The following is an 18,362-nucleotide window of genomic DNA, read 5'->3' on the forward strand; positions in this document are numbered from 1 at the left end:
CCCAGGTAAAAAGTCAAAAGAAGGCCTCTACCTGAAATTGTAAGCTAAAAACTAGACAAGAAAAATAAACATTTAAAACATTCTGCTCAAAAACTGTACTTAAATACATTTAAGACTAGCCTAACAAAGTAACTTACAGAACTCTCAGGAAGAACTTCTGGAGCTTAGTTATGAAAGCTGTTATTTTATCACCTATCTGATCACTGTGGGAGATCTATTCCTAAAATACACTTGACCACTCGTGGGATCACATATTGTGCTTATCCATATTGTCTTTATTCACCTTAGCCTAACATCATCTCTGCATATTTAAATTCATTTTCAGACTGTAGAATGGCAGACAATAATAATGAAGGGGATTTCCAGTTTCATTTATATATTCCCATCTGCTTACAATTCCTCTCGGGTAAGTCCATGATGTGAGAGTCTGATGGAGATGTTGAATAAGTAATGTGAAAGAAGCAAACTTAAAACTGTTGACATATGCCTCTTGTACATACCCAATACTTTCCAAAAGGGCAGTTTCCGTGGTTAGGACAAACTGGTACGTAGTCCCATACACAAAAGCAACTTCCATGACTGCTCTGTGCTCTGAAGAGGAGACAAGACAGTTGGGAGACACAAGAAGTTAGTTTGTGTGACTCTCTTCTGAATAATGCCCTACACTGTTTTAGGCTCTATTATAAAGAAAAATTCCTGGTACGGATCCCAGTCGGGAAAATGCAGGCAGTTAAAGAAATTATGAAAAGTCTGTTCTATCCAAGGAAAGAGAAGAGTTAACAGGAAATAGAAATGAGTTATACTTGAGAATATAACATATGACAAATCTGTGACAGTTTCTTCCTCATAGTAGGGGAGAGTCTCTACAGAGACTATGCATCCACCATCCAATTTTTATATGTTATATTTTATCTATGTGTATGCCTGCGTATTGTTTCTGGCTTGGTTTTCTTTTAATCAAACTTATCCTTATACATAGTTTAAAAAGAAACAATTCTACAAAACATATTAAGAAAAACAACAATTTCTGCCCCCCTACCCGCCCACCTCCACCCCATTTCCAATTTCCAAGGGACAGCTGCTTTCAGTTCTTTTACTGTTTCTTTTGGTATTTACCTCCAAGTCTTTAAATGACATTCTTACACTCTTATTTCCTGATTTTTTAAAGTGTTATTAATATTATCTATTGACTTCCCACTATGGCAGATGATAACTTAGCTCTTTCCCAAAACCTCACTCCACAAACATGCACACTTCTATCCCCTCAATGATCCCAATATAGTTCTAATTTTTATTAGCTCAATTATATGTATTTACATTGTTGTAACTCAGTGTATACTATTTACAAGTGAGCCATAGAGTGCAAAATGAACGTTTCTCCTTTTTTGAGCAACTTTTTCACCAGTTATAACTTTTTAATTTGTTTAAATTTATTTCTAATTTATTTCTAAATTCTTCCACTACTGGCTAATGTTCTCAATACTTCAAATAGATCAGCACACTAGCAGTTCCCTCTTCTTATAGACATTTCTGGAGAGCCTACTGATTTACTGCATTATGGACTCCTGCGACTGGGCCTGCTGCACAGCTTCTATCTTGGGAACTCACTACTCACTTCATCATCATCCTGGGAATTCTCATACTCTTTCTCCTTTGTTGGGTCCTTTGTCCTGTTATCCACATCCTCTTGACTGATTTGCTCCCTTGGTCCCATTCTCTAGCACCTTCTTGTGAGAGGATATATGAAATACACATATTTTGTGACCTTACGCTTCTGAAAGTGTCTTTATTCTATATTGTAACTAATTGTAGTTCTCTGCATATTGAATTCTACGTTCAAGTCATTTCCCCTGAGAATTCTGAAAGCATTGCTCCATTTTCTTCAGTTTCTAGGGCTGCAACTGAGAAGTCCAATGCAATTCTGATTCTTGATCCTTTAACTGTATACTCTTTCTTTCTGGAAGCTTTTCGAACAGTGTTTGTTCCCAATATTCTGCACCTGCAAAATGAGATGCTTTGGTGTGGCTCTACATTCATCCATTATGCTGGGATTCAGTGAGCCCTTTCAATTCGGAAGCTCAAATCCTTTAGTCCTGGGAAATTTTCTCAAACTATTTACTTGAAGCATTTCTTCCTTTCCATTTTATTTTATTTTCCCTTTTCTCCTCACTGCCATTTCTAGGCAGTCATCTTCCTCACCCCCACTGAATCTTCTACCATGCGAGTCAAGTGTCATCAGAGTATTCCACTCACCATTCTGCCTTGGAGTCATCTACCACCCCAGCCAGAAACAACCCCCCTCATTCCACAAAAATAATTTAGCTTCTGTCACATTGTCATTCTCTCCAATACTATTTCCTCATAATCCTTGGTGATTTTATTATCCTCATAGATGATACTTGCCAATCCTAGCCTCTCAGTCTTTGGTCCTCTCTAGAGACTCCAGTGATCTCTCTTCAAGTCTACCTTAACCACCCGCTGCTATGGTCCCACACCAGGCCTTATAATTACCAATCACTTGCAAACCCCTCCAAAATCTCAAAGTCTAGCATTCCCCCAACCCCTTGCTTCCATAAACACACCCACCCTTCCATCTCCAGGTCACTCTGTCTAGCACATAATCCCCCAGGAACTACAGTCTTATCGTTTTCACTGTCCTCCACTCCTTCAGGTTTTCTCTTCCTTCTTAGCCCAGCTTACATTCCATGATCAGTCTTTATAATCACTCCCTTATCTGGCTAAAATGCAATTCAGGTTAAGTCAGATACTCTGCTTATTCTGTACTAAGTAAACATGGCTGGAGGGGAAAAAAAACAAAAACCTATTAGCATCACCACACTAATGATCTCACTTTATATATTTTTTAAAGATTTTATTTATTTATTTATTTGAGAGAGAGAGAGAACACAAGCAGGGGAAAGGGCAGAGGGAGAGGATCTTAAGCAGACTCCTCACTTACACAGGGCACAATCCCACCACCCTGAGATCATGACCTGAGCCAAATCAAGAGTCCGACATTTAACCTACTGGGCCACCCAGGCACCCCATGATCTCACTTTAGATTACTGATATCAAATATTATTGCTACCTGGCAACCATTCTTTTTTTTTTTTTTTTTTAAGATTTTATTTATTTATTTGAGAGAGAGAGAGAGAGCACAAGCTGGGGGCATGGGACAGAGGGAGGGGGAGAGAGAGAATCTTAAGCAGACTCCCCACTCATGGCGGAGCCCCACACAGTGCTCGATCTCAGGACCCTGAGACCATGACCTGAGCTGAAATCAAGAGTCAGACACTTAACAAGTCTGAGCCATCCAGACGCACCAACCATTCTTTATTTTCAGGCCTTCTAAAACAACTATTTCATCTCTTCTCTCTTCAAACTATCTGATGATTTTATTTTTATTTCACTGAGAAAACATAGCCAATTACAAAAGCAAAACCAAAAAAAATTCCACAAGCATATTTATCTGCCCACTTAACAAAACTGATGCTCATATTCTGTCTTCCCTCCATTTACCATAGATGAATTTTCTGTGCTCCCAGCAAAGAACCACACCTCCCCTCATTCACTAGATTTCATTGCTTCTTGTTGACTCAAAGATGTTGTTCCAGTAATTCTCCCTGCTTTTTCCTCTATGCTGTAGTTTATGCTTTCTACTGGATCTTTCTTGTCAACATACAAATATACTTCTTAAGAAATTCTTCACTTGACCTACATACTCTTCCAGTCACTGCCCCATTTTCCTCCTTCCTTTAACAGCAAAATTTCTCTAATGAGTCTCCATATTCAGTCCCCAGTTGCTCTCTACCTAGTCTCTTGTACCCCTATCAGGCATTTACCCCACTTTACAGAAACTGTGCTTGTCAAGGTCACCAACAAATTCCATAGTGCTAAGCATAATTAGGCCAATTGGCAGCTCTTATCCTAATTAACCTTTCAGCATCATTTGACACAACCGTTCCTATCTCTTCCTTAAAACCCTATCTTCACTTTGCTTACAGGATATTCCTACCACACAGTCCATTCCTTCTGTCTCTTTATTCCATCTCACTTCAGTGACCTGTAAATGTTGACAGATCTGAACAGTTCAGTCTTCTCTTTCCCATCTAGCATCACTCACTTTGTGATCTCTTCTGGTCTCACAGCTTTATCCCCCAAATTTATAGCCCTAGTCTGTACCTCCACCATCAAATGCGGACTCATAGCATCCAACTACCTTGCTGACATCTCTCCAAAGATGTCTACGGGGTATTTCACAAGTATGATGTCCAAAAGTGAATTCCAGAGCTTCCTCTCCAAACTGTCTATTTTCAATCTACCCCACCTCAGTTATCAGCAATTTCACCTTTCAAGTAACTCAAGCTAAAACCCCAGAGCTACCGTGGTCTGTGCTATTTCTCTCTCACTCCACATCTAATATGTCGGCAAATTCAGTTAGTCCTACAACCAAAATACTGGCTGAGTTCAAATTTATTGCCACCTGCACTAACACCCTGATCCAAGCCACCCACCATCATCTCATCTCTCACCTCCCTTATTGCAATAACTTCCTAATTTTCCTTCCTTATTCTACTATTCCTCCTTCCAGCCTATTCCAAACACAGAAGTCAGACTGATCCTGTTAAAATACAAACCAGGGAGTTCTGGTTCCACTGTAACAAGGTAAACTCTCTCTAACTCATCCTTCTCATTGATGACAATTACAAACTATGTACGATAACCTGAGAACCCTGTAAAGTAAACAAAAACAGGCTAATTGTAGAGCATTATTTTACAAGTATATTAAATTTGTGGCATGCTATGTAGCCATCAAGCTTTATGTTTATTTTTTTTAAAGATTTTATTTATTTATTTATTTGACAGAGAGACAGACAGAGAGAGAACACAAGCATGGGGAGCAGCAGAGGGAGAGGGAGATGCAGGCTCTCTGATGAGCAGGGAGCCCAATGCAGGGCTTGATCCCGGGACCCTGGGATCATGACCTGAGCCAAAGGTAGATGCTTAACCGCTGAGCCATTCAGGTATCCCAAGCTTTATGTTTATAAAAATTGTGATTTCCAGTAAGTGATTTTATTTCATAGAGCATATACCATTTTAAAAATATCTTTAACATTTTATATTAACATGATCAAGTTAAAACCATTAACAAATGAAAGTCCTGAAATCATAACAATAATTTGTTCATAAGATGCTTATAAACTTCTTTACTACAAAATTACGTAATTTTACATATTACAGCTCAAGGTGATGCTGTCAAAATTATATATTTTTTTAAATCAGGAAAAGGTCATAAATAGCAAATGTTAAAATAAAACAGAAAACCATTGTCAATATTATCAAATACTATAAACTACTATACCAGGTACCATGAGGACCATAAGGAAATAAAAATAGTAACTAACGCTTATAGGACACTCCTATACATCAGGAACTATTTTAATTATTTGAATTCATTTGGTCCTCACAATAACACTAAGAAGTAGGCATAGTTATTTTCACCATTTTATTGATTAGGAAACTAAAGTTACATAAGTTGTGCAAGGTCATAGTGTAAGTCATGGGGGCAGGGCATCTAACTAGGCAATCTGGCTATAGGGTTTTTGTTCAATCACATTACTAAGCTGTCTGCTTAAAGAAAGAAAACTTAATGGTAAGGATGCTATTTTAAGTCCTTCAACATACGCAGACAAGTGCAGAGGCACAACAAAGATTAAGAGAAAAGTTAAATACCTGGCGTTCCAATGGCTCTTACATAGGAGAATGCAATGTTGGCTTTTCCTTTCAGAGCATTTTCTATGTTCTGAAGGTCTTCCAGAGTGGTAATATATTTTACTTCATTAAAAAGAAGAGCACTGAAATAAACAGAGATGTTATTGGTAGAAGAACCTGATACGTAGTTACTTAATATGTATTTTCAGTAAGTTAAAGAACCTAATCAAAAAGAGAAACTTCTTTTGAACAAATTATCAGTAGTAAGAACCTAAGCACTTTTTTAAAAGATTTTATTTATTTGAGAGAAAGAGAGAGAGCATGTGTGAGCACAAGCAGGTGGAGGGGCAGAGGGAGAGGGAGAAACAGACTCACTGCTGAGCAGGGAGCCCGATGCGGGGCTCAATCCCAGGACCCTGGGATCATGACCTGAACCCAAGGCAGACGCTCAACCAACTGAGCCCACCCAGGCACCCCAGAACCTAAGCATTTTAATACTGAATTAAAATCACTCTCTCAATCATTTGTCTATACCTGAGAACATCAACCAGGAACAGTTGCGAGAAATGGTGCTCCTGCTCCATCACAACTACCTTAATGTATTTAAGTTGTATTCACTAATATCCTACTTTGGCCCAATAATCCCGTAAACATCTCTCAGCCTTGAACATATTTGAGCCCTTTACACATCTAAACTGAAGGCTCTTTTCCACAGCATACAAGGCTCTGCATGACCTACTTCTCCAACTCCATTTTGTTTTACCATTCCTCATGTCTACCATACTTTAGGCACACCTCAAGGCCTTTGCACACACAGTTCTCTTTGCTGAAAACTACTCTCTCTGCTCCTTCTCATGTATCTGGTCTTAGTTTAAACATCACTGCCTCAGAGAAACCTACCCTGTTGGTCCTCTGTAATTAAGTCTGTAGCATTTTTCTCTTTAATTTCACACTATTTGATCCTTTGTAGCACTTATCACAATTTGTAATTGCTTATATATTTATTTACTTGTTTATGCCTGCATCTTTTATTAAAACTGTTACCTTCCTGAGTCAGGGCCTTGCATATTTTAATCACTATAATAACTTAGAATAGAGCCTAGTACATTCTAAGCAATCAATATTTGTTGAATGAATGAAAGAAAAAGCAGGGTAGGAATTATTTATTCCCATTCATTTGAAGAAATGCAAATCCAAAACATGGAATTGAGGAGCCAGGAACAGAACATAAAACAGGTCTCTTCGTTCCTAATTCAGTGATCTTTCCACCTGACCATAATTCTTCCAGATCATCTTTTCAATGTGTAGATCAGACTAATTAATCATATTTCTTCATCCAAAAGAATTTCCTTTTTAAATTTTCTACTTCTATATAAATTATCTATCCCTAACAGCTCATCCCACTTAATCCTCCACATGCGTGTGTGTGTGTGTGTGTGTGTGTGTGTGTGTGTGTGTGTGTGTGTATTTTTTAGGCTAAACTTCAAGGATTTTTAAAAACTGTTCCAAGTCCATATACTTAAATAATCAAACTGTCTCCAATAAATTAGTCAACCATAGTTTCCTCTTATGGAAAACATGGCACTTTCTGAGAATACAACAGTTCTCAAACTTTTTGGTCTCAGGATCCTTTGTACCTTTAAAAATCACTGAACTCCTCAAAGAGCTTTTGTTTACGTAGGTTACCTCTATTTGTAGTTACCAAAATAGAAATTAAAACAGCAATTTAAAAATATTTGTTAATTCTTTTAAAAATAATAATAAACACCACTGCATATTAACACTCTATTTAAAAATAACTAAATTTTCCAAAACAAAAGAAAAATTTGGTGGTAAGAGTGGCATTGTTTTATATTTTTGCAAATCTCTTTACTATTTGGGCTAAATAGAAGACAGCTGGATTCTCATATCTGTGTCTTCACTCAATCTGTTGTGACATCACACAACACATCATATAGCCTCTGGAAACTGAATTCATAAGAGAATGAAAATGAAAAAGGCAAATAAGGTCTTAGTATTATTATAAAACTATTGTGACTTAATGGATACCCTGAAATAGGTGCCCTAAATTACACTGGCTTACATATTTACCTATACATTATAGATTTCTTCAATTTTTTTTGAAGAAATGTAAAACTTAATCTTCTGTAATTCCCAGGGCTCTTTAAAAGAAATATTTACTGAGCAGTACTATTTGCTAGATATTTTCACATGTTTTCATTTAAATCCTCAATGGTATTATTTAAATATTTTTTTGGTAAAAACTGTGCTATTTTATTTTAAACATTTCGTTTACAAAAAAAAAAAAATCAATGATTGCTACCTTTTTACACTCTCAGATTCCTTAATATGGACAGACCTTCCTGTTGAGATATCCCCTTACAGTTTCAGTCAAGGAGTGTATCATGACCACCAGGGCTCCCTCCATGTGGTTTAGTTTGTAATCAACATAGTATTCCTGGGCAGACATGGCAGCCATCTGATGCATGGTCCATTTCTGCTTTTGCTTCCTGCACTACATGACAAAGCACTATCTGAGCTGCCTGAAGCTGGCTAGGAAACACTTTCAGGAGACAGAGAGCACGAGGACCACGATGAGGCAGGAGAAGATGAGGGCCATGGTGCCTGTGACCACCTTGTAGATCTGCATGGTGTTATCAGCATGCTTGCTGGGGGAGAGCCATAGTAGCCAGCTCCTACGTGCCATCGAGCTGCCCCTCCCTGCCGTCAGCAAGTATGGTGGCCGGACTGGCTGGGAGCCCAGGTCACTGTGGTTGTGACGGCCCAGAGCAGATGGCCGCTGTGGACTTGGCCCCATCCTCGAAGAGGCAGAAGGTGCACACGGCATCTAGGATGTCTTTGCCCTGCACGTACGTCCCGACTGGCACACTGCGATTTGTCACCATAGCACCCCTGGAAGCTGTGGAGCCATGAGGCCAGGCCGCACACATTGTGTCCACAGTCCCATAGGTTCCAGGCCAGGATGATGCTCATCAATGACTTCCAAGAGTTGAGGATCCAGGGCTCGATGTATATGAGGCGACTGGAGTCCAGCTGCAGAGACCGCAGGTGCGGCAAGGTCTCAAACACATGGGGCTCCATGTATTTGATCTTATTGCCCAACAGGTCCATTTTCTCCAAGTTCCAAACCCAGTCCAGTGAACTAGCCACAATGGCCACCTTGTCCCTCTTCAGGCAGAGGGAGTGTAGGGAGATGAGGCATGGGAGGTGGGCGAAGTTCACCTTGACCAAGTCGGTGTGTTCCAGGTGCAGCTCAGTGAGATTGAACAAGTCCGCAAAAGAGTTGCACGCCAGACTCCTGGATTCAAATCCAGGTCTTCTGACACTGAGGCCAGAACTTTCTAAACTATGTTTAGTACTGACCACTCATAAATGGGAAACCAGGTGAAAAGGGAGGCAACTAATGAATGGCAGGGGAGTCTCGGTGGCAACCTGGGTTGTTTGTTGCTTATACATTTTGGCTAACCTGTCCAGAATTACCCTTGAAATATTTCAGTCCAGAGGGAGAGGACATCTAGTGAACTTAATTGGACTAGCACGTAAATTCTAGGCTTGGAAATTACATCTGCCCATTTATCTTTATTGCTCTAGCAGATCTAATCCACTTGCTTCAAAAATCCTATCTGGGAGTACAAATCTCCCTAACCTTGTTTCTCAGTAAAACTGGCAAATATAAATTAACAAAAGCCAACGTTTGGGGGGCACCTACCACATGTCAGGCACAGTACAGAGCACTCCACGGTAGTGGCAATTTTATCAGTCTGGGGACTGCCCAGCTCTGAACTCTCTTTTGCTTTGGGGATTTCCAGTTTTCTATGTCTTCACAGTGGGCAGAGCCCAAATCCCCCCACGAAAGCTAATAATATCATAAATTTGCTCTTCTAGGCTCCCTGCTGCAAGGCACGGCCATATGACCCAGAATCACTTGCCTGACATTCTGGATCAGGAGCCAGTGATGTAAAGAATAAGGGACAGTACAGAATTATTTCAAGAAGCAGTAGAGCAATAGTCAGCTTTAAAAGCAGGAGTGACAACAGTGTCAATGACAGCCCAGCACAGGTGAGGCAAGCTGTCACATCTGACACTCAGCACTAATGCAGCCGTCACTCCCAGACTAGTTGTGGGTCATGCTTTTGACTCTAATTTAGGACCGTATTAACTCTGAGTCCAGTTCTCCAGCCCTTCTAGCAAGCCTGAGATTTCCTATATCCACTCCAAATCCTTTTCTGCTTAAGCCAGTCAGACCCAGATTTTGAGGCTTTTAACTAAAAACACTCAGAAATGCACTCAGTCTTGCTTAATTTTCATAGCAACCATCTGAGATCAGTACTATCATTAACTCCATTTTAGAGATAAGGTCACGGGGCTCTCTTAGAGAGGTTACCTTGCCTAATGTCCCAAAGCTCATTAAGTAGTCATTATCCATGAGGTAATAATAACCAAAACTAATGACATTCATAATCTAATGACCTCCGTGATTGTTCCCAGTGGCTTCCTAGCTTTAACACATTTTTAATGTTAATTTCTAGAATATGGGGACGTGCAGGGATCTCTAGGATCCATTCACAAGCCTGTGCTCCTTCACTCTAGTCACAAAGAGGAGAACTCCTGACAGAAATGGGTAAAAGGAAAAGCCTGTCTTGGCATTTTCTTGTTTAATGATGGGGTGAAACAGTCTGGAGCTGCTCTGACCTTGGAAGCTCTTCCTGCCCCAGAAAGGCCTTCCTCTTCTTTGGCATGCTTTTCCTGAGACCCTCCTATCAAAACCATTATAATATGGCCCAGAACTGAACCGGTGCCAAAAAAACAAAAAGCAAGGAAGGAAAGCAGAGGAAAGGAAGAAACTGAAGAGTCTACTAGACCCTGCTTTTGGAGCAGCAGCCCGTTCAGCCTTTTTTCAGAAAAAAAAAAAAGACTATTTTTACATTAGGTTTGGGTCATTATTCCTAAAAAAAAACAGTAAAAAGGAAATGTTACCTTCTATTTTGCCATACCAAATCCTTATTAAAAAAAAAAAATTTTGGGCGCCTGGGTGGCTCAGTCGTTAAGCGTCTGCCTTCGGCTCAGGTCATGATCCCAGGGTCCTGGGATCGAGTCCCACATCGGGCTCCCTGCTCTGCGGGAGGCCTGCTTCTCTCTCTCCCACTCCCCCTGCTTGTGTTCCTGCTCTCGCTATGTCTCTCTCTGTCAAATAAATAAATAAAATCTTAAAAAAAAAAAAAAAAAAAAAAATTTTTTTTTTTTTTTAAAAGAAAGAAAAAAAGGGGAGGGGAAGGAGGAAAAACAACACTGGGAGAGGAACAAATTACTTTGATCTAAATTAATTACATTGTGACTGGGCAGATCCATGTATAAAATGAAATATCCCAAAACATTTATTAAGCATTTTCTAAATTAATACAGTTAAAATAACAAACAGAAGCCACCTCTGAAATATAAATGGAGAGTACAAGTAATAAATTCACAAATACACAAATATGGGTCTTATCCTTTTTGTCGTATATTGTATATTCTCCTATTAGCTTACTCCTTATAAAACTGTATCACCAGAAACAATCTTGCAGGCTTGTAACATGAAAGGATTTCTGCTTCTCCCATTTTTAACAACCAAAGAGTGAAGCTTCCAAATTCACTCATCCATCAATCCAATATTTTATGAACACTTAATACATGTCATGCATAGTGCTATGCACTGGTATAAGGACTTGGTATAAAAGGGCACCGTATGGGGAAATAATCACTTCTACCAGTTAACATAGAGCTGTGAGGAATTCAAATCCAAGAAAGTAATTTTTTATTACAATTTCCCAGTAAAAAGTATGTCACTATCAAACAGGAACCCACCTGACAATACTGTGCACTAACAAACCTGACACAGATAAAAGAACAAGCAATAGCCAAACCTATTAAGACAGGACCAGCATGGGTGCAGTTTAGGATCTTAGAGGAAGACACTTGTAAGAGTAGCTTTTTCCAGAGGTTCTATAATAACGTCACCTTAAGACTTAATAGCCTGGCTTGGCAATAATGTATTAAAGGACAAAATATTAGCAGAAATTATGATAGTTGAAAATAACTCCCCTAATATTTGAAGTTCATATTATAATAAATAGTATGTTAATTTAAAGGGAAAGAAACCACTTTGTGACAAAACACTGTCACAAGAATACCAAGTACCACATTTTAATGAAGAGTTCATGAGCTTTCATTGTTTCTTATAGTCCTGTATAATCTTTCCTTTTGCATCATTTGATGGTGTTTAGGAATCAACAATGACTATAAGGATGGTCTTTCTTTGCAACTGCTACCTCACTGCAAATATCACAGCAACTATCACAGCATGAACTCGCATGAACTCACTTCTGTTAGCGCTGTGTGTGAAACAGAACATCTGAATTTGGATTCCTTTTTTTTTTTTTTCTTAATTGCAAAAGGAGACTTCCTGCATTTACACAGAAAAAAGCAACTAACACTCGTAGAGTACTGGCTAAAACCCACAATTTATTTTCACAGGCATTACCTTATTTGATCTTCACAACAATCTCATGAGGTTGCAATCGTAACATTTAAAAATGAGGAAAGCCAGAAAAGATAAATTGCTCAGATCACACTATGGAAAATCAGGAATGGGGACTCAAATCCTCAGTAAATCCTGACTTCTTCATATATCATACAACTTTCCAATCCACATTTGAGATTATAGTGCCTTAATCTCCTATCCTCTACCTGACCTGCCTCACACTGGTTAGATATATGATATTCTCAATAAACAAATAAAGATTAATTGCTATTTTAACTCTCTTTTTCTAAATATCACCCTTTTTCATCTAGAAGCTGGGAGTAAAATTTTCCTTATTTGGTTATCAAACCACTCAATTCCACCAGTTTTAACTATATATATTTTAGAAAACAGGGCTAAGAACTTTTAGACTATAAATCCCAATTCTCAATTTAAATTTTATTTATTTTGCAAATTGGTAACAATTTCCATATGGTTCAAAACACAAGGTACATTTGTATTGAAGAGTTGAGTCTACCTATAACGCCTTCCCCCAATCCCAGCTTCCCCATTCCCTTCCTGTAAACCAATATTATCCGTTTCCTGTGAACCTTGAATATGTACGCCATATACATATAAGCCATAAACATGTATTTATATATGTTTCTGTTACAAGACAATCCTCCCTGGATTTCTCAGTGTTCCTACACAGTCCAAGTCTCCTACAGATGAAACCTAGCATGACACAACATTGGAGGTTGTCTCCTCTGCACCTTCTAAGCTTGCCTCCTTTCTCTGAAGCCACAAGCTCCCATTCAAGGAGCAATAAAACCTTTCCTATCCTCCCTGAAGCCAAAGGTTAAATTTAGGAGCAGAGATCTTCTCCTGCCCCAGAGAGGATCTGTTTACTTTCAGAGAAAAAAAATAAGCTGAGCAACCACTCTACTTCTAGAAAAAAAGATTAGATGTGTCAGCTCTTATAGAAGCTCAGAGATTCACGGGCCCCTGGATGGCTCAGTTGGTTAAATGTCTGCCTTCGGCTCAGGTCATGATCCCAGGATCCTGGAATCGAGCCCCACATCAGGGCTCCCTGCTCAGCGGAAAGCCTGCTTCTACTTCTCCCTCTGTTGCTCCCCCTGCTTGTGCTCTCTCGAGCTCTCTCAAAAAAATAAATAAAATCTAATAAAAAAAAAGCAGCTCAGAGAGTCATAATTTCAGAGTTCTCCTTCTCCAAACCTCGCTATAAGTCCAGGTGTAAGCATATGGCTCTCACCTTGCTCTATGGAGAACCGGGTAAGGAGGACCTAGTACTACCATGCTACCCCAGCTGCTGTCACTGCTCTGTGGTCTGACTTCTGATTCACAGCCCTAGTGTTTCTGCAATTATATATACAAGTAGGGTAACATCAGAGACCCTTCAGAGATCTAGACTTAATACCTGCCATCTTACATACATGGTGCCTGTGCTATACTCTAAAATACTTGGTTTACTTCACTTAATATATCCTGAAATATCAATGCAAGGAAAAAAAATTTTTTGAGAGTAAGCAAACACCCATGCACGCTCATGTGTGCCCGCACACACATGTGCACAAGTAGGGATAAGGGAGAGGGAGAGAGAGAATCTTAAGGAGGCTCCACACCCAGCACAGAGCCGAGCATCGGGCTCGACCCTGAGATCATGACCTGGAGCCAAAATCAATAGTCAGAGGCTTAACTGACTGAGCCACCCAGGCGCCCCAATGTAGGAAAATTTTAATAGACCAATATGTCAGTATATTTTTAATCAATGATATTTTAGGAGTATTTTAAATATCTTACCAAAAAACACTACTTAACTGGCCATAACGGTCCAAAAATAGATAAAGCTTACCCTAACTTTATATGTATTATTCTATTCTTAGATTTTTACTAACTTAATCTTTCTCCTAAACACAATTTTCCTATATTCAGAGAATAAAAGTTAGCTAAAACCTTGATCTTTTCTGTTGCCAAAGAAGCAAAGTTCAAATATAATTGCAGATCACTGATCTCAATGAAAACATTCTACATAAAGAACAAATTCAAATGCTTTGAAGAAAAAAATAACAGCATGGGTTTACACATTTTTAAAAAGCAAGCCAAATAAAGCAATATAAATATTCTCAAATGCAAGTTTTGAGTATATATACAAGTATTTCGAGAAATATAAAAACAATATAATCTACAAATATTTTTTCTTCTTGATTACAAGGCTAAGAAGTGGATTTGAGTCACAAATAACTGACAAATTAATTGAAATTAACATATTTGAATAAATGCCAGGAAGTTTTGGCTCATCAGTTTATTGCCTAATAAAATGCTTAACTTAAACTTAGAAGAATTATTTATATATAACTATATACCTCCTATATAATATACTTACATATATAGATATATATACACACAGATATAGCTCATATATATATTTAGTATCAGATAATGGTGTCTTAGAAAAAAAGACAAAGCTCTTATATATATATTAATATCAAATAACAGTGTCTTCCGAAAAAAACTTAAGGATATAAACAAAAATAAATAACTAGCTCTAGGAAATGGGATTATGAAGAATTTTAGGTGGGCTTTTCATGGCTTTCTATATTTTTCATGCATTCTACAATAAAGGTATTATTACTGTAATCTAACTAGTTTGTTTTTCCAGTCTTCTTTAAAATAATAAAAATTCAGTAAGGTCAAAGGACATAAACTTAATACATATAATTATAAATTATACTTCTATCTTTCCCATACACATATATTATACATACATATACACACATAAAATATTAATATGTGTATGCTAGAAGACAATGAAAGAAAAGAACCCATTTACAATAGAAACTAAAGAGATAAAATGCCTAGCAATATATTTAAGTGTCCAGTCATAAATGATGAAAGCATTAAAACTCTACTGGAGGTCACAAAAGAAAAGCTGAACAAATGGAAAGACATCAGGTCTGGGATGGAAAGATTCATTATAAAGATGTCAATTGTCCCTAAAATAATTTATAAATTTAATGCCAGTAGGATTTAGTCAGGGAGGGGGAGAAAGTGGACAAGCTAATTTTAAATGTCGTATGTAAACAAAATGAACAAGCAATTCTGAAAACAGAAATATGAAGGGGCTGGACCTTCATATTATAAAGCCTCAATAATTAAAGCAACGGTACTAGTATGTATGTATATATATACACATGAGAGTTTAGTATAAAAGGTAATGTCTTGAATAGTAAAGAGATTCACTAACCTCAGTTGTATTGAGACAACTGTGTAGCTACCTGGCTAGTATAGAGCTAAATCCATCCCTATACTAGTTAAATTCCAAACATCAAAGCTTTATGTTTAAAACTGAAACCACACAAATAGAGTCTCATCTTTGACAAAGGAGAAAAAGCAATTTAATGAAGAAAGGATAGCTAAAACAACTGGACATCCACATGCAAACAAATGAAATTAGACACTGGCTTTACACTTTCACTAGAGTAACTCAAATGAATCATAGATCTAAATGTAAAACATACAAACTTCTATAAAACTTATAGAAGATAATATAGAAGAAAATCTTGGTGACCTCGGATTTGGCAATGAATTTTTGGTTACAACATTGAAAGTACAATCCATAAAGAAAAAATTGTTAAGCTGGACTTCATTATTATTATTAAAAACTCCTGCTTTGTCAAAGACACTATTAAGAGAATGAAAAAAAGCCAAGCCTGGGAGAGAATATTTGCAACATGTCTAATAAAGAATTTGTATTCATGATACACAAAAGAACTCTTAAATGGTGTTGGGAAAACTGGATAGCTACATGCAAAAGAATAAAACTGGACCACTATATTACACCATGTACCAAAATAAAATGGATTAAAGACTTGGAATGTAAGACCTGGAATCATAAAATTCCTGGAAGAAAACATAGGCAGTAAGCTCTTTCATATCTGTCTTAGCAATATTTTTTTGGACCAGCAAAAAGCAAAACAAGCTAAAACAAACAAATGGGAGTATATCAAACTAAAAAGCTTTTACACAGCGAAGAAAATCATAAGGAAAAGACAACCTCTTGAATGGAAGAAGATATTAGCAAATTGTACATCCAATAAGGAGTTAGGGGGCGGAGCAAAATGGCGGAGGAGTAGGAGACCTGGATTTCGTCTGGTCTCAGGAATTCAGCTGGATAGGGATCAAACTATTCTGAACACCTACAAACTCAACAGGAGATCGAAGAAAAGAATAGCAACAACTCTCTGAACAGAAAAGCGACCACTTTCTGGAACGTAGGACGTGCGGAGAAGTGAATCCGAGGTGATATTCGGCAGGATAGACGGCGGGGGAGGGGGCCTCTGTCAGCCGCTTCTGGCAAGTGATAGAGCCGCGGAGCACAAAATTGGAACTTTTAGAAGTCGGCTCCGCTGAGGGACATCGCTCCAGTGGCTAAGCGGGGGGTGGAACCCTCATGGGACAGTGTGGTCTCAGGACCCTTGGGGTCACAGGAAGACTGGGGGTGCCTGAGTGCGGCAGAGCTCCCAGGTATCGGAGCAGGGAAGCCAGCTGCAGAGACGGAGCCGAGGAGAGGGCTCTCAGCTCGGGGCTGCCATAAACCGTGATCCGTGGCACAGTCGGGCCACTGCTCCTCCAGCAGGGACCCAACAAGCGGCAGATCCGGGGAGACTCACCTTCCTCCCCCAGGAGGAGAGGCGCGGGAGCACACTGCAGGGATCCACTGGGTTTGGAGACTCCAAACCGAGTCGGGTGCCAGAGACAGAAATGCTCGGTCACAGGCCAGGTGAGCACAGAGTGTGGCCGGAGACTGGGGAGACGGGAGTGACTGACTGCTTTTCTCTGGGGGCTCACTGAGGAGTGGGGCCCCGAGTTCTCGGCTCCTCCGGGGTGGAGACTGGGAGGCCCCCATTTTCACTCTCATCCTCCAAAGCTGTAGGGAAAGCATGCAGGGAACAAAAGCTCCGAGAGCAAACCCGAGCAGATTACCTAGCCCAGACCGGGCAAAGACGGGGCAATTCCGCCTCCAGCAAAGACATTTGGGAACCACAGCAACAGGCCCTTCCCCCAGAAGATCAGCGAGAACAGCCAGCCAAGACCAAGTTTACCCATCAATGAGAACGGCAGAACTCCAGCGCTAGGGGAATAATGCACATAGAATCCATGGCTTTTTTACCATGATTCTTTAGTCTTTCAAAGTTAATTTTTTTTAACTGTCTTTTTTTTTTTTTTTGAATTTTTCTTTTTCCCTTTTTCAACCAACATCTTATCAATCTCCTTTTTAAAAAACATTTTTATTTTTCATTTTTAGAGTCATATTCTATACCTTCATAGTAGTTACCCTTATTTTTGGCATATATATATAAGTTGTTCTCTCTTTAAAATTTTGAGATAGTTTCTTCTAACAGATCAAAATATACCCTAAATCTCTAGTGTATGGTTTTGTTCTACTCTCCTGCCTGATCACATTCTCTCCCCCCCTTTTTTTTTAAATCCTCTTCTTTCTTTTTTCAAACAACTTCTTATCAATTCTTTTTATAAAATTTTTTATAATTTTCATCTTTACAATTATATTCCACCCCTTCATCATATCAACCCTTATTTTTGTACATATATAAGTTTTCCTTTCTTTAAAATTTTGGGAGGCACTATCTTCTAACAGACCAAAATATACCCAAAATCTAGTGTGTGGCACTGATCTATGCACCAACCTGATCATATTTGATCATATTCTGTTTTTTTTTTGTTTTGTTCTGTTTTTGTTTGTTTTTATCTTTTTCTTTTTCTTTTTTTTTTTTTCTTTTTCCTTTCTTCCCCTTTCTTTTCCCCCAGCTTCAGGTCTTTTCTGATTTGTTTAGAGTATATTTTCTGGGGACGTTGTTACCCTGTTAGCGTTTTGTTCTCTCATTCGTCTATTCTCCTCTGGACAAAATGACAAGATGGAAAAAATCACCTCAACAAAAAGAACAAGAGGTAGTACCTACTGCCAGGGACCTACTCAATACAGACATTAGTACGATGTCGGATCTAGAGTTCAGAATCATCACTTTAAAGATACTAGCTGGGCTTGAAAAAAGCATGGAAGATATTAGAGAAACACTTTCTGGAGAAAGAA

General features: G+C 38.6%; 1 protein-coding gene and 1 pseudogene across 3 annotated transcripts in view; both read right to left on the bottom strand.

Annotated features, from left to right (window-relative positions):
- The window catches only part of TXNDC16 (thioredoxin domain containing 16), a 125,837-nt gene that overhangs the window by 68,051 nt on the left and 39,424 nt on the right, over positions 1 to 18,362 (bottom strand). For all 3 annotated transcript variants that reach the window (XM_078053699.1, XM_078053698.1, XM_078053697.1), the window contains 2 exons: positions 5,734 to 5,855; positions 501 to 591 (listed from right to left, as the gene is read on the bottom strand). In XM_078053699.1, the coding sequence (XP_077909825.1) occupies positions 501 to 591; positions 5,734 to 5,855 (213 nt within the window). The remainder of the gene's footprint in view (positions 1 to 500; positions 592 to 5,733; positions 5,856 to 18,362) is intronic.
- Positions 8,057 to 13,549, bottom strand: LOC118546478 (leucine-rich repeat transmembrane neuronal protein 1-like; annotated as a pseudogene).

The sequence above is a fragment of the Halichoerus grypus genome, chromosome 8, assembly GCF_964656455.1.
Source record: "Halichoerus grypus chromosome 8, mHalGry1.hap1.1, whole genome shotgun sequence".
Taxonomy (NCBI): Eukaryota; Metazoa; Chordata; class Mammalia; order Carnivora; family Phocidae; genus Halichoerus; species Halichoerus grypus.